Source organism: Colletotrichum destructivum, chromosome 8, assembly GCF_034447905.1.
Source record: "Colletotrichum destructivum chromosome 8, complete sequence".
NCBI lineage: Eukaryota > Fungi > Ascomycota > Sordariomycetes > Glomerellales > Glomerellaceae > Colletotrichum > Colletotrichum destructivum.
In genome coordinates, this window is record NC_085903.1 from 3,087,925 (window position 1) to 3,103,343 (window position 15,419).

Genomic DNA, 15,419 nt, shown 5'->3' on the forward strand with positions numbered 1-15,419 from the left:
TCTCGCCATCTGGTCATCTCGAGTTTACTTATATTGCCCTGTTTACAATGCATTACAAAGTACATCAATTCATTTTCTTATTGAGAAAGTATCTGAAGACGTATGGGAAGGTCTTGGAAACAGTGATAATGCTCATTCATTCCCCATTCCTCTGATACAAGGTTGAGTGACCTGGCAAAAAGCTTGAAGTCAACCTAGGTGATTCATCTTCACTTGGGTCTTTTTGCTTTCTTCCAGAGACTTTGGTAATCTGTACCATCTATTACGCCACAGTGACTTCTGGCGCATTCTTGCCACCGCCGAGTTTGGTTCTCTGCCGTTTACGTTAGGGCCACAACTGCACGGTAATGGAAAGCTCGAATGACAGATGCTTACCAGCAGTGGTAGAGAGCACACCACACTCAAAGCGGCTGCCGCGAGGAAAAACGCCCAGATACTCGTCATGGCATTCGCGATCTCGGGAATCACCAGGGCCTTCTCGGCGTCTGTTAGTGTCTGGAATGCGCTGCTGCTGGATCCTGCGATGAGGTTGCCAATCTCGGTGGGGGAGACGTCTGGGAGGGCCTTGCCGACCTTGTCGACGGCTAGGTTGTGAAAAAGACTTCCGCTGATGGCTAGGAAGAGAACCATGCCAAGATCCTGGGCTGTGCGTGATAAGTTGTGTCAGCTCTCCGTATGGGGAAGGGTCTGGGAAAGGAGAGAACTTACCAATGGTCATGGCGCCGACAGCATTTGCAACGTCGTAAACAGGGACTAGGGATTGCACAATAGCGAAACCAGCTACAATATAACATCCGGTGCCAGCTCCCACGAGAACGTTGTAGCCGTAGATGTTGGCGTTGGGTGTCGTATCATTCACGGTGTCTGTGGGAGGACGGTTAGGGCCGGTGTGCTCTCCGTGCTTCCAAGAGCTCCAAGAAGAATATCAAGTAGACAGGATATATGAAAAGACCTACACATGAGAGCGGTTCCAATAAGAGCAAGGGAACTGCCTCCGATGTACCAGACAGGGATCAGTCCGTATCTCGGCATCAGGAAGCCGTTGACCATGGAGGCGACGACCATGAACATGATCAGTGGAAGTAAACGAACGCCAGCGTCAAGCGCCCCATCGCCCTAAACAAAGTCAGCTCCCGAACAGCCGAGTCTCCTCGGGGACTTACTTTGACGAACTGAAAGTAGAGCGGAATGAAGTATGTCATGGCCTTGGAACGGTCAGCTCTATGTCCGAAATGGCGGGGGGAGGTAGCCTACGAGGACAATTCCCGACGACAGGAATACCTGAAGCTGCATGTTGATCAGGGTCTGCTGCTTGAAGAAGTGCACAGGGTAGAGGCGATTCTCCTTGGAGACCAGTGGGTGCATCTTGAGCATGACGATGAAGGCGACCAGGAGGACGCCCGTGACTGTCCACAACGCGATGACGGTACCGGACCGGAAGGGGTAGACGACGCCGCCAAAGGTGAGAACAACGGTCAGGCAGGCAGATCCAGCGAGGAAGACAACAGCATTGACCCAGTCAACCAGGCGGAACTTCTCCGCTAGGGTCTTGGTGGGATGAGGGTCGACGCTTGGGAATAACAGGAAGTAGACCGGGGCAAAGGCAGCGCCCACTGGGAGGTTGACGTAGAATCCCTAGCCATTGATTAGAATTTGTGACATTGCAGTCAAGGAAGGAGAGATACCCATCTCCAGGTGGCACTGCTTGCGGCAAAGGCACCGCCGACCTAAGGCACACACAGTTAGTACACGATCGGGAACGTAAATCAGAAGTGTCGTATGCTTACCACCGGGCCAAGGACACTGCCAACTCCCCAAATCATAGTGCTACCAGCAAGATACGCAGGCTTCTCTTGGTCGTTTGACAAAACGGACACATAGGTCAAGGTGCCCGAGTACATGCCAGAGCCGCCGACACCGGAGATGACACGGCCAATAATAAGAGCTTCGATGTTGGGAGCAGCGCCACACAAGGCGCTGCCGGCCTCAAACAGGAAGATGTTGAAGATATAGACCCATTTGATGTTGAAGACCCCATACACCTTGCCCCAGAGCAGGATGAACATGGTGCCGAGGGCGAAGCCAGTGCCGATCCATGACAGCAGCTCGAGGTGGCCAAAGTCGTTGATGATGGCCGGCTGGATGTTGGCGACGATGGTGTTATCGAGGGCGAAGAGGAGGGTGGTGGAGAGCATGGCGGAGTAGGCGACGGCCCACTAAGGGAGGCAAACGGATCATGTTAGCATAGGCACAACGTGATGCCAGATCAGGGCTGGGGGCTTGCTCACCTTCCAGCCATGAATGTTGCGAGGACTAGTCTTTTCGACGGAAGACGCGTCGTTGACGCTGCCATTCAGCTTCTCGAGGGGACTCTTGGAACCCGAGTCCACGGCGCCTGCATGTTTCTCGGGATGGGACCCGTTCGGGTCCGGAGATGTAGTATCAAGGCTCATGTTTGCAAAATGTGGCCAGGAGGTGTGTATGTCGGAGACAAGTTTTGGGCTGTTTTTTTCTCGGATTCCGGTACTAGTTCGGTAGAAAGCAGTTTCGATACTTAGGCTCTGCACAAATATAGGATGTGAATTGGCAGAACTGCAGCTATATTATACCGCCCCGGGAAGGGGGAGGAGACGGAGGCGGACACGGGACGGGGACGGACGCCAAGGGACCCACTCTGGAAGTGCGTCGGCGCACTGTCCACCTTGTGCCCAGGAACGGGATCTCCACCACCGAGAGCGATCTATAATTCGTCGAAGAGGTATCCACTCCGGACGCTAGTCCGCTCGACACCGAGGAAACCTACCGATTGGCCATATAATTCTAGCAGCCATTATCGCGAAGGGAAGGTGCACTCCATGTCTTAGGTCCAAACGGAAGAATCCAGCAGTCAAACGGCTGCTTCAGACATGGATCAGAGTGCTTTGTATCTTTTCTCATTCTCTGACAGGTCTGCCCCACTACATAGGACTAATTACACCTTCAGCACAAAGAGACGTCTCCTCTGGACATTCGGCTGACTTATTTCGGTTGCCAATTCAGAACCATACCTAATCATCGCCTGCAGCAAGCGCGTAGGCATGGGAATATGTAGCAAACAACGACAAGGCATGTAAAGCCGGTACTTGTTGGTCTTATAGTACCTGAGATTCTGCTAAGGCATATTGCAACGTGAAGCCCGTTATCTTAATATCTTCAATGCCCTCGACCTGCTCCAAGCTTGAGCCCAGTAACTCTCAGTTTGGCTTGACGGAATGTCCATTGGTTTCCGTAGTATCGTGGCGTGATCCCTTCGCATGACCGTCCAAGGACCCCACTTCCAATCGATGGCGTCGGATGCTACGATATTCGTCGAGAATGGTACGGTAGCCGCTCGGTTTGCACCTGACACACCACTCTTCAAAAACATTGCCCTTGCGGAAGGGGCTGATACCCAGGTCCTTCATGAGCGTGTTAAAGTACTGCTCTCGTCACTATGAGCGCGATTCTGCCCCATCTCCCGTCATATGACGGTCTGTCCGCATTGTTGCACACGAGGTTACCCACCGGTATGTAGTCGGATATGAAGTACGAGTGTTTCTTGCCTTGCTCGAGGTACCTCTTTCTGGTCCACGCGTTGAATGTCGACGCTTCAAACTCCATCTCCTCTCTGGACGGAAGGTCGCGCCATCGGGCATACACGAAACGCCCCAAAGCGCCTGAAGTTCCGCCGCGAGTGGCGTGAACGCTGAGTGGATGTGGCCGGGGAACAGAATTGATCGGTCGCATCGTGCCGCCAGCTTGGGAATGACAAGGCGGCGGGAGTGTCGGTTGGGGCCTTTCTCCGCTCCTCTGCTCGCGTCGACGTCGCCATACTGCTCAGGGGCAGTCCAGAGATACGGAAGGAGCTCATCGACCGTCTTCTTGGCCTTCTCATCGAGCATCGTCCACTGGGAGAACGTCTTTGTGTCGTATTGTAGGCCGAGTTCCTCTTGAAGCTCGGAATCGAATGTTCTGTACCCCTCATCGAATCCGGTACAGTGGATCACAATGTCAGTCGCTACAGCGTATCCGTTCTTTAGGTTTACAACATCTTGGTGGGAGACGCTCTCGATCTCAGTCGAATGGATTATAACGTTCCCGCGATGGAAGACTTTCCAAAAGTCAGGAGCAGTGGCAATACCGATGCCACCACTTTCCCAGCATACAGTCAATAAGAGAAAAACAATATGAGTCTGCAAGGTTGCCAGTCTTGGCATGAGAGGAATGCAGCATAAACTTTCCCATCGCTATAAGGTGAAAGGCCCAAATAGACCGTCTCGCATGGCCCAGTCAACCTTCTTTCCTTCACGCAACAGATGGCAGACGGCATCATACGATGATTTGGAGCGGCCAACGACAGTGGCGCTTGGCACGTTGTTGGCTATGTAGTCTTGGTGCGTTCCATGATCCAGAGAGTGGGTGACGGGCTTCTCAAAGTTGTGCCTTGGCCATTTGGGTATAATGGGGCTGGAGTTGGTGCCTGTGGCGTAAATAAGCTTGTCGCATGACAAAGAGTTCCCTCATTTGATGTCAAGTATCCATCCATCCGAGCCGGGTTGTCCGTTGATGCTTAATTAATTGACGACGACGTAGAATGGACGTTACTGCATGATATCGCCGGAACTCGTGTTGCGGATGATCTGCCCGGGAAAAGCCGCCAGTGGACGGATTGGTACAATGCCGTATAAGGGGTTACCGTATAAGTTGGTTACGCAGACTGCAGTCATGCAAACTTGGCGCTTACGTATCCGAGGTATGCAATCAACCAGTGCTTTGCCCGAGGGATCAGCGATTCCTGGTTAAAGCCCCTCAATAGATGGATCGTAACCGAGCAAATCAACCCGCCGACCATCGCTCTCCTTATCATCGAACGCCCAGTGCTTGTGTGTTCGTCATCAGCGCGGGGCGAGCCGAGTACCCATCATCTTTCTCATTCAAAGCGATGAGAACCTACGTCTCAAGTCGGTGACGGAGGGCTGGCGTCGAACATCCGACCGCGGTAGGTCGCCCACTGATGACAAGCTTGCCATCCACGATGAGACCATCGCCCTCTTCTTCTTCTGGAGGGAACCACCCGTTCACGGCACATCAGGCTTGTGAAATCTGCAGGCAAGCCATTCGCCTTCCTAGACGAGCATCACCATGACGATTTACTAACCGCCCACATCGCCTAGGGAGCGCAAAGTTAAATGCGATAGAGCGCTGCCAAAATGCAGGTTTGTGTACTTACCTACCTGATCATGAGGACGCGGAGCTGACTCGGCATGCCCGCCCCGACATGAAGACGGTGCGATCGCCTCAACCAACCGTGTAGCTACAACCAAGCGCATCAACGTCGCACACGCGACGAACAGCTGCAGCAGCTCCAAGAGCGGCTGGCCAAGACAGAGGCCCAGCTCGCCCTCAATAATACGCCGAGATCAACTCCATCGGGGCTCCCGCAGTCGCGATCCGAAGCCACGGAGCCGGCCATCTCGTCGCGTTGGCCAGCGATGCCGGACCCCGTCACGTCAAACGCAAGCTCGGGCTCCATGTCGCGGCGAAGCTCGCAATATCAGCTGCCAACGACGACAACTTCACAGGCTTCATTGGTGTCGGCTTCGGGACGCCCGGCTACTAGGAACCCAATGGATCTGGACAGGCCCAGGAGGATGAGTGCGGTTGTGGATATGTCTACAAACGGCTCATCCCTGCTCGACATCGATCTTTTTACTTCATTCAATGATGGCGCAGACTCCAATATGGCTTTCGATTGGACAAATCAACCACCGCTGTCGGCACTCGAACCCTTGGACAACCTCCTCCTCAACCGTCTTTCACCCCAATCATTGTCCCATAGCGACCCAGAAGAAGACATATCTCCCGCGGAACTGAGTGCGCTGCACAACCACTATTTCGAGTCCATCTACTTTTCCTTTCCGTTCCTGAACAGAGATCGGTTCTTGGAAGAGTCTGCGGGCGCCAGCAGCCCTGCAGTGAGCGCCCTAGTCTACGCCGTGGCCCTGGCCGGCTGCGCACATTCTCCCAAGCACCCCAACAGACAGGCCACTTGCTACAGTCTGGCACGCAACTACGCCGAGAAGTGCGAGCGAGACGGCGGCCTGAACGACCTCAACTTCCTGCAGGCTTTGCTGTTCATCGGTCGTTTCGAGGCCATGGACCGGAAGCTGGAAAGAAGCTGGCTGACGCTGGGACGCGCTGCTATGCTTTGCAGGCTTTTGAGGTTGCCGCAGATGGACCAAGTCGACGAGGGTGCCGGATTCCAAGACGATGCGGGGCAGAGTGGCCCTCCCATGTGTTTGCCACGTACGGATGATCCCGTTCTTTTGGAGGAGCGCCGAAGGACGTTTTGGGGCCTTTATATATTGCAAAGTTACGTCAAAACGCGTACAGGTTGGGAATGTCAGCTCGGTGATGTCAATGTGCAAACTGATACATCCATTCGGTCCTTAGCGGCAGGTCAGCTGACAAGATGCCCAGAACTTCCGAATCAACCTGCCATGCCCCGGCCTGCTGCGATCCGGTCTGGTGCCGCTAAAGATGCCATTCTTGTCCGAAGTAAGCACCGACACTGGGCACGAGATCTCGTCGTACGCAGGCTGCGTCCTGATGGTCGATCTAGCCCTGCGCTGCTTCGATCACGGACAAGAGCGCGCCACGGCCGGTTTCTGGGACGGCTACTGCGCTTTGGTTAAGACCACGGATGAGCTCTTTGGCATGCTCAAGCGGCACCTCAACGCCACGTCCATCCGCGAAGACCCGGTGGCCTTCAGCCTGTATCTCAACCTGCGTGCCACGGAAATATTTTCACATGAGTCCGCCATCACGCGGAGCGAAGAGCAGGGCCTGCCGCCACTCATGACTGCCGAGAGCCAACGACGCGCCACGGCCGCGGCGTTTCAGATATCTAGCGCGGTGCGGCTCAACGTGCCGTCGCCATGGAAGGCGGATAACGATATCTTCATGCTGCAGGCTCTGTTCATTGGGTGGCCTCTTACCATGGCCCTCAAGGCGCTGTATCGGGAACTTGTGCTAGGGGGAAGCCGCGAGACCGTTAATGGTGCTGTGGCTTCGTCGAGATTGCTTTTCGCCTTCCTGGATCACATTGAGGAGTCGGGCGGACACTGGCACCAGCGCGTGGCGCATGTCGAGACAAAGCTTCAGGAATGGGATGAAAAGAACGGATTCGACTCCTTGGCTCTGTAGGAGGCCCATCCTCTGTGAAGCTCAGAGTTTCATGGTATTTATCAGGGTGTTACAGCAGACAGCAAGTTCATAAGAACAAAGGGTGTTTTTTCGCCGATGACTTAGGTTGACTGGGCCCATAAAGGTGCGTCTAAGGGTACCTAGGTCCTTTAAAAGGTTCTTTAGCAGGCAGGTAGGCGTAGCTGCCTTCACTAACCTGGCAGGTAGGATTGTGGTACTTAACCAGGCTACTTGCCTGCAACTTCCGCAGTTTAAACTACCTAATCCTCCCTCTTCCTCTTCAGTTACATTTCTTTTCCCTCATCTCATCAGATAAGACATCAGAAAGACTATTCAACCCAGTCTCACCCTATCAACCACATCAGACGGGAACTATTCTTCCACATCGCCCTTCGCTCTCATATCATGACGAGACGAGACGTCAGATTGTCACTCAGCAGTTCAAGCCGGCTGACCAACGCCAACAAGATCCAGCAAACATCTGATCTAGTTCGGGATTTTTTCTCGGATGAAAACAACCATCATGCTACTGTGGTTGATGAGTCTACCCTCCAGGTCATTCTAACCTCGGACAAGCTGTGCTCCCATCGTCTTCCAGGGGCTCAGGATTATTTAGATGACCATGGTACCAAGCTCGACCTGGTTCCTCGGGTGAGGAGGAACTTGGCAACGGCCATCAGCATGCCAGGGTTTGACCAAGCCGCTCTCTGGGCTGCGCTCTGGTTAATGCCTACCGAGAATTTACAGGAGCTGCACGACAATTTACGCCAACCTGCGTCCAAAGCAGACTTAATGCGACTACAATGTCAGCTGGTGGTCGGTGTCTCTCAAATCCCAAAATTCATCAGAATCTGTAAGACTAAGGCCCCTTTGGTCTTCCTCTGATGGCTTCACACCAAGCTGACACTTGTTCAGTTCGTGGACAGGATCCTGACACCTTGAACGAGGACGACAGCAATGCTCCCAAGGCTTACAATGCCGGTGACAAACGGAACCGGGGGGAGGCTGACTTGGTAAGTGCTTGTTCTTAATATTCCTTTGCTCCTTCTTGATTTTTGACTCTCGACTAACTTGGCTTTCTCTACAGGCTCTAGAACGAGACAGCCACAAATGCGTCATTACAGACACCCTTCACCCTCAAGTCTGCCACATCTTTCCCTTCGCTTCCTTGAAGTACAGGTATCAGAAAGTCCTGCCAATTTGCCTCGACGGGATGAAAAAGATCTGGGGAATTGAACGGGTCGACGACCTTTCCGAAAAGCTGATGATCCACGGACCCAACGAAACTGCTGCCATCGACACGGTTACCAACATGATTTGCCTAAGTCCGCAACTGCATGATTGGTGGTTGAGGGGTTACTTTGCCCTTGAACCCATCAGGCTTTGGTCCGAACCTTTACATGACAGCACCCCAGACAGGCCAGACAGGGCGGCGAAGAAACGCAAAATTCCTGAGAAATGGAGCATCCAGATACGCTTCGATTGGTTAAGGAAGATCGACGTCCCCATGTTGACGTCAAAAGTCAAGTTTTCTGATGATCCAATCACCATGATGCAAGAGCCAGCGGGCGAGGGTCTGGTCAGAGCTTTCAACGCAACCACGTGCCGACAGGTTGAGAACGGCCAAATCTTCACCATGACGGCCGATAGTCGAGACAGGCTACCTGACTACGACATACTTCTTTTACAATGGGACCTGCTACGAATGTGGCGTCTAGCTGGGGGCGCGGATCCTACTGTATACCCTTTGGACGACGATTTTCTTGACAGCAGTGACGACGAGGTCTAAGTGACTGGCGGTGATGGAATCCAGGAGACTGCCAACGGAGATGGTCAGAAGGATGTCCACCGCGATTGACACGTTGAAGTGGCCCCGATCAACGTATTGGTTGTCCGACCCAAGGCACGGCCGGCTACCCTACGAAGGGTGGAAGGATCGCAGCTTGCCTATCTTCTGTCAGCGCTACCCACAGGAGGTGCGTATTGTCTGAGACCTGCATCCAAGCCGGCCTTTCGTCCCTGAGTAGAATTATAGTCTGAAGAAGTCTCTCAGTCGGTTGGTTCGGATGGATGCCAAGGTGCAAAACCATGGCCATGAAAGGGATGATGTCTTTCGAGAACTATGGCGGCATTTGAAGACTGGTATACAAACGGTAGCGGAATTTAGCAACATGATTTGCCTAAGGCTTAGTGAGGGGCCAGGCTAATTCGAATTAAGGGCCAGAAGCAGAATCCGCTGACAGAAATACAAATCCGTCACGCTAAGACTAAAATGTCCATCTGAACTTGAAGGTCAAGATGAATCATTGTATCTTTTCCCTGCATCGTCTCAAGCTTTGTCCGAATACTGCAACAAGCATTGTGACCTACCAGCCACTATGCAGCAACCGAGACAACTCCTCCAGCCGCAGCCGCCGCCGCCGCCGCCCTCGTCTCTATCAAACTTCAAGCTTAGTTGCTCTGCCACAAGTTGCAGCCAGCGCCGCCATCTCTGGCACCGCCTCATCCCACATCACCATGGTCATGTATGTGGCTGGGGCTCCGGGGGCTGCGCTAAGACTGTCTCAACCAATCGCCGGCCTGTCTGGCCTGTCCGGCCTGTCTGGGGTGTTGTCGGCTAAAGGTTCGGACCAAAGCCTGATGGGCTCAAAGGCAAAGTATCCCCTCGACCACCAATCATGCAGCAGTTGCGGGCTTAGGCAAATCATGTTGCTACCAGCACTGTTGCCAGCGCCTTAGGCACTAGCAATTGAAGGCAGATGCTGGCAGACGCTGGTAACAGTGCTGGCAGCAGTAGGCCGCCCATCCGCCTTGGGCTTCTCATTTCTATATTTTGTGAAACTATCTGGATCAACGCACCAAAAGAGGCAAAGTGCTAATCTAAAGGCCTATTTTTTGCCGTTTCCCCTGACACATCTAGAAGCGTCGGCCAAGGATTGAGTTGAGAGCCGGCACTCAGCGCCTGCATGGCACGGTGAGCATGTTCCAAAGTAGATTTTTTGCCGATCCATTTACACTCGTGTCGCGGCGGAGGACGCAGACAAAATAAATGCAATGAACTAGGACAGGGAAAGATTGGCGGCATGAGTAGCAGCTTTTGGATGAGTAGCAGCTTTTGGGAGGTGTGATAAGCGTATGGCGAACGTGGAGTCACGTTGTTGGAAAGGCACGTTTCGTCTGATGTCATGCGTGGACTCGAGCCCAGAAACAGATGGAGACGCCAATGGAGAATCGGCGCTGGGTTTCGCGGTCCAGAAGTTAGAGGGTTGTCTCGATGGCACGGATAGGTAGCGTTGCAACGGGCACGGGCAGGCTGCCGTTAGGCTCCTCCCATTCCATGGGCGCCAACGCCGTGTGGGTCGACCGGCGGCGCCAGCACCGCCTTTACGATGTAGGCACCGCCTCACGCCCCGATAGTCTGGTTGTCAGGCACCTTGGCAGCTTGGTTGGAGACAACGTTGGGGTTAGGCTGACTGAATGACGGATGCGAAGGAGCGAGCTGAGGCGGAAGTTGGGGGTGTTTAGGGTCTTGGTCTGACGCAGCGACGATCGCTCAATGGTCTGGGTCTGGGCATAATCGTCTTTGGACGTCTTGCCTTGATCCGGCAATCTCGGTCGACGGCGATGCGTCGCATGACGGACGGTGAATATAAGGGGCATTCCAATGCGTCGGCGAAGCCCGGGGCCGCATGCCAGGAGATTTGGTAAAACAAGGTTCGTTCATTTGGTATTCTGACAGGTATAATTCGGGAAGGGAGACGGACGGAACAGGGCTCTTCCTTCTTAGTGGTGCGTCCGGCTCGTATTTTGGCGTCGTCTTCCTGGTCGGGTTGTACGGCGTTTGAAATCCGGGTCGAGGTTTAGTTCCTATTCGATGAACATTATTCGCTGAAATGCCTAATGCTAAAGTACCTATACCATTGTGTCGTCTTATCGATTGTCGATTGTTGGTTTGCCATGCCATCCCGTCTTGATTGGCATCGAATCAGGTCGGACTCGTGTGATGCCGCGCGGTGTTGGTAGGCGAAGGTAGATATGGTCGAGATCGGGTCTGATATCCTAGCACTACTTAAGGGGAACGACTTGGAGGACCGGTCCGCGGGTTCCTTTGCAGAGAGCTTGGTTTACTTGAGGGGGAGCGAGTGTACGTGAGACCGAACGTGTGAGTACGCAGCAGCACAGCAGCAAAAGAAGTCTTGGGGAGGTTTGGGTTAGCGCAGAGATTCTTCCCGCCGCCAGCAACACAGTGATCCACTTAAGAACATACACGAGTGACGCTAAAACGGGTTCCACTTGGGGGACATAAGTATCTCATGCGCAACCATAGCGGGCGAGGTACATAGTGCACACAGTAAGTGTTGTGGAGAAAGAGGCAGAGCGTGTGGAAAGGTCGGGGTCCAGAAACTGCAGCCGCAAAATGGACTGCGACAGCTGCTGCAGGTGCTCCTGCGTCTCCTGCGTCTCCTGCCCCTCGCTCCTTCCCACGCGCGCTGAGGCATCCTGGACTCCATTTCTGTCTGGCTCTTGCCCCCGTTCTCGTCGTCTCTTCTTCGTTCTTGACCCGGCACCTTGTTCATTTTCTGGCTCTCTCTCTCTCTCTCTCTCTCTCTCTCTCTCTCTCTCTCTCTCTCTCTCTCTCTCTCTCTCTTCGTCTCCTACACCCATCATTCACGATAACCAGTCGAGACACTTGGTCACGTTGCGCCGTCGATCGCTGCTGCTTTACACATACAGCGTCAACTCATCGAAGTATATCGTCGCTCTTACTCAAACCCTGCCTCGCTCGACCCGGCCCCGAGGCGATCCGATCCAACGCTGCTGCCTCTCGCCTATCTCTCCTCTCAAGCAATCCCAGGCACCAACCGACCTGCTGCTCTGTGCCTCCCACCTAAGAGGCCATTGCACTGGTGGAGACGACGTACCTGAGTACCTCAGCACCGCCTGGACCCGGACTTGGACCTGGACCTGGACCTGCTGGACTGGAACCACCACTAACAACATCTGCTGCACCTGCACCTCACCTGCACCTTGTCCTGTCCTTTTCGCCTCGCCTTACCTCACCTCACCTCATCTCGCCTCTGGCCGCCAGCTGACCGGCTTTTTCCTCTCACTTTCGCTTACCCTCACCCATCTCACTCTTCCGCCATTACTACGACGAACCCAACCCCCCCGCCTTGCAACTTCTCTCCCTCAAAGTGGTTTACGCCTTACCGCCCCTCGATTGCTGCCGCCGTCGCCGCCAAGTATCAATGTCCCAGTCCTGACGCTTGTTTTCGCCTTGCGCAACTGGGACGCCCCGCCTTAATTCGCACTACGACTACCCAGTGTCTAATCTATCCGCCGACCCTTCCGTTCCGCTTGCAACCATAAGCCAGTCGTTCGTTGCGTTCGATGTACCTCAAGATGCGAATACCTTTCCATCTGTCGTCTGGTCTTGAAGCCCGTTCGCCCACAGGGCTGCAACGTCGGCAAGAGATCGACGGCCGAAAGATCACCACCATTGTAAGTGTCGCAGCATGTAACTGACCCTCGCTGCTCCTCCACGGGCCGAATCTTGATCCAGTCGCTGATGCCATGCCAATCGCTATTACAGGTCATACTCGCCGTGCTGGTCGTACTCATCTTCGTCGCTTTTGCTGCCTTCTCCTGCCGCGCATCCCGTCGCTCCACTGGTAACAACTCGAAAAACGCCCGCCGCGGCGGCTTCTTGAAATCACTCTGGAACACCGGTACCGGCCAAAACAGATACCGCCAGGCCCAGGATGAAAACTCCACCTCTACCGAGCAACTGACGACGCGCCGCCGCTCGCGCCCGTCCTCTGTTGCATTCGACGCCTCGGCAGACCAACCGCAGACCGACGCTCGCTCTCCCAACAGCGCTGTGAACCGCAATACCTCGATACGCTCCGTCATGACGCTGCCTGCGTACAGACTCGATCCGAATGATAACGAACAAGTCCTCGGTCGCGAGGGCGAACGCGGAGGTGTCGATGTTGTCATTGAATACCCCACCGAAGAGAATGAGGAGGATCTGCGCGACCAAGAGATGGAGGCTCTCTACCAGATTCGCCTAGCCCGCCGCCAAGAGCTTGCCGAGCGTGATGAGCGGAGGAGAGAGCGCCATGAAGCGCGAGAACGTGGCGACCTGGTGGCCCTGGACAACATTCGTACGAGAGCTAGAAACGCCAGCAACAACAGTGTCGTCGCCGTCCTTCGCGAAGAGCATGAACGCCTCAAGAACGAACGCCTGAGGGCTGTCTCGAGTGTGTCATATGCCGACCTGGGTGTTGCACGTCACGACGGAACCCGACTCCGGGCCAACAGCAACGAGAGCGAACGAATGGGCTTGTTGTCCGACTCGGCCAGTATCGCTGCCACGTCGATCCGTTCCGGCGCCGAGTCCGCCGCGAACCACAGGAGAGGACGCAGTGCTAGCTCTGTAATGAGCATCGAAAGCGATCTTCCCTCGCCGGGTTTCGCGCCGAGGTCCCGGGCCAACTCGCGCCCGGACACTCCTCGCTTGGACACCCACTCCGGCTCCAGTCCCGAAATCATCGAAGCCGACGTGGGTGATGCTGGCATGCCCATTTACTCCCCACCCGGATACGACGAGGTCTCACTGGACGACGAACGCTCTCGCAGTAATACGCCCCAGCCAAGCACCGAGCCTCCACCAAACTATCCGGGTCCTGCCCAACAACGTGCCCAAAGCATTGCCTCGAGCATGGCCGGCTTGGCCGCAGATGACCAAACGACGGCTGGCCTGACAGGCGAACAGCGTCAAACAAGAAAACCACAACTACCTAGCTTGCGTCTCCAGCAAGTGCCGCAGATTGTCATCGAGCCTTCCAGCGCCAGACCACACGATGACAGGTGAATAAAGGTTGGGCCTGGAGGCTCAGACACACAAAACTCGAAAATGATGAATACGGCTGAACCTAATGAGCCTATTGTACACGAATGAATACTAGGGGGGCAATTTTGTTGATACATACGAAGCGAGCGGAGCCTGAGTTGGCAATATAAAACACATGTTAGGCAGGGGGTGATGCCTTGCGTGGCAGCATCCGAGATCCCATTTGCGTAATAGCTTACTGGCGAACTGTATATCGGCGTTAGGCGAATCTCGTTCCGGTTCGAACGAGCTCCAAAGGATACCAAAGTTGTTTAGAGAAGTTGATGCGTTATACATAGGTTGGAGCCTGCGCGCTCAACGTGTCAGTGGCTTGAAATCGTCATACTGATCATTTAAATTGATCTGTCTTGGCCATGCTTGCCGTTGGGAAATGCTCGCGATGTTTCTTGTCTCGAACTCGGCATGAACAGTTCCTGCTGCATCGTATGAGTTGCGAGGGAACATTTGTGTGTCATCCGGTGGAGTATGATATGGTGGACTTGAGTGAGACCTTTGCCAACTTGACCTTTGGGCGTATCTGTTGCATCTTGAGTTGGGAACACTGCCAGTTTCGACTAGAGAACGAATCCCTTGGCTGGCATGGCTTCTTTGTCTCTGCAAGTCTGAGGGCATTCAGGGGGATGAGGCCCAGCAACCTCATTCAAGAGCTTTCCGTGGCTGATGAGGTGCCAGTCTACGTCTTGGATGATTCGCACCTTGCCTTTGTATTGATGGGTCGCTCTTCTATTAAAACTGGTAGAGGGAGCTGGTGAGGCAAAGTTGCGTTCACCCTAGCCACACGATGGTAGGGCTGTGCCGCCTTTCTGCCCTCGATCTCGAACAAAACCCTTGGCACAGCGTGAACTAAAGTGACAATCGACACGACTTGCAGGCAGTATGATGGCACGTTCACCGCCATCAAGCGAGATGGAAGGTATGCCTGTGGAACGTCGCGACTCATGCAGCTGGCCTAAATATACCAAATATCGCTATTCGCGGGCTCCGCAACAATCTTTGTCAGCCCTAGATTTCCAAGCACCTCCTTCAGAGATGCATACTTACAGCAGTCGGCGTCGACTCACTTCTGGTTGTGGGACCGCCTGAACAGCCGGTTTGAAACGTCCAATACTCCGAGCCTGTCGAAGAGTGTCTAGGTGTGAGGATGGAAGTGGCCAAACTGAGTGTCAAGAGGGCTCGCAATGTGACGGATATAGAGGAGCGGTATCGAATTGTTGAAAATATGGACAGGAGGTTCTACGAAGATCTAAAAGAGTGTCCATACCCCGAATCGTAGTATAGA

At 54.1% G+C, this 15,419-nt stretch overlaps 5 protein-coding genes across 5 annotated transcripts; 3 read left to right on the plus strand and 2 right to left on the minus strand.

Moving 5' to 3' along the window:
- Window positions 1–17: 17 nt before the first annotated feature.
- On the minus strand, window positions 18–2,560 carry CDEST_12811 (Putative major facilitator superfamily, MFS transporter superfamily). The gene is made up of 9 exons (XM_062928967.1): window positions 2,289–2,560; window positions 1,788–2,216; window positions 1,686–1,727; window positions 1,255–1,635; window positions 1,164–1,205; window positions 957–1,116; window positions 709–864; window positions 376–644; window positions 18–313 (listed from the first exon to the last, which is right to left on the minus strand). The coding sequence occupies exons 1-9, from the start codon at window positions 2,451–2,453 to the stop codon at window positions 263–265; spliced, it is 1,695 nt and encodes a 564-aa protein (XP_062785018.1). The 5' UTR covers window positions 2,454–2,560; the 3' UTR covers window positions 18–262.
- Window positions 2,561–2,913: 353 nt separating this feature from the next.
- On the minus strand, window positions 2,914–4,235 carry CDEST_12812 (Putative FAD/NAD(P)-binding domain superfamily; the record flags this gene model as incomplete). Its single annotated transcript, XM_062928968.1, has 2 exons — window positions 2,914–3,458; window positions 3,540–4,235. The coding sequence occupies 2 exons, from the start codon at window positions 4,233–4,235 to the stop codon at window positions 3,234–3,236; spliced, it is 921 nt and encodes a 306-aa protein (XP_062785019.1). The 3' UTR covers window positions 2,914–3,233.
- Window positions 4,236–4,839: 604 nt separating this feature from the next.
- Window positions 4,840–7,257, plus strand: CDEST_12813 (uncharacterized protein). The gene is made up of 4 exons (XM_062928969.1): window positions 4,840–5,114; window positions 5,193–5,238; window positions 5,303–6,576; window positions 6,617–7,257. Exons 1-4 carry the CDS (start codon window positions 5,033–5,035, stop codon window positions 7,222–7,224), a joined length of 2,010 nt encoding a protein of 669 aa, XP_062785020.1. The 5' UTR covers window positions 4,840–5,032; the 3' UTR covers window positions 7,225–7,257.
- Window position 7,258: 1 nt separating this feature from the next.
- On the plus strand, window positions 7,259–9,494 carry CDEST_12814 (Putative HNH nuclease). The gene is made up of 3 exons (XM_062928970.1): window positions 7,259–8,077; window positions 8,140–8,237; window positions 8,312–9,494. Exons 1-3 carry the CDS (start codon window positions 7,630–7,632, stop codon window positions 9,011–9,013), a joined length of 1,248 nt encoding a protein of 415 aa, XP_062785021.1. The 5' UTR covers window positions 7,259–7,629; the 3' UTR covers window positions 9,014–9,494.
- A 2,231-nt stretch (window positions 9,495–11,725) lies between these two features.
- Window positions 11,726–14,519, plus strand: CDEST_12815 (uncharacterized protein). Its single transcript, XM_062928971.1, has 2 exons — window positions 11,726–12,726; window positions 12,818–14,519. Exons 1-2 carry the CDS (start codon window positions 12,616–12,618, stop codon window positions 14,099–14,101), a joined length of 1,395 nt encoding a protein of 464 aa, XP_062785022.1. The 5' UTR covers window positions 11,726–12,615; the 3' UTR covers window positions 14,102–14,519.
- Window positions 14,520–15,419: the final 900 nt, after the last annotated feature.

Coding starts and splice junctions, on each gene's coding strand:
- CDEST_12811 (XM_062928967.1), bottom strand. CDS start 2,453: ATGAGCCTTGATACTACATCTCCGGACCCGAACGGGTCCCATCCCGAG. Junction 2,217..2,288: donor GCAACATTCATGGCTGGAAG/GTGAGCAAGCCC, acceptor TGCCTCCCTTAG/TGGGCCGTCGCCTACTCCGC. Junction 1,117..1,163: donor TCTACTTTCAGTTCGTCAAA/GTAAGTCCCCGA, acceptor GACTTTGTTTAG/GGCGATGGGGCGCTTGACGC.
- CDEST_12813 (XM_062928969.1), top strand. CDS start 5,033: ATGACAAGCTTGCCATCCACGATGAGACCATCGCCCTCTTCTTCTTCT. Junction 5,239..5,302: donor CGCTGCCAAAATGCAGGTTT/GTGTACTTACCT, acceptor CCCGACATGAAG/ACGGTGCGATCGCCTCAACC. Junction 6,577..6,616: donor AGATGCCATTCTTGTCCGAA/GTAAGCACCGAC, acceptor CGTCGTACGCAG/GCTGCGTCCTGATGGTCGAT.
- CDEST_12814 (XM_062928970.1), top strand. CDS start 7,630: ATGACGAGACGAGACGTCAGATTGTCACTCAGCAGTTCAAGCCGGCTG. Junction 8,078..8,139: donor CCCAAAATTCATCAGAATCT/GTAAGACTAAGG, acceptor ACACTTGTTCAG/TTCGTGGACAGGATCCTGAC. Junction 8,238..8,311: donor ACCGGGGGGAGGCTGACTTG/GTAAGTGCTTGT, acceptor CTTTCTCTACAG/GCTCTAGAACGAGACAGCCA.
- CDEST_12815 (XM_062928971.1), top strand. CDS start 12,616: ATGTACCTCAAGATGCGAATACCTTTCCATCTGTCGTCTGGTCTTGAA. Junction 12,727..12,817: donor GCCGAAAGATCACCACCATT/GTAAGTGTCGCA, acceptor TCGCTATTACAG/GTCATACTCGCCGTGCTGGT.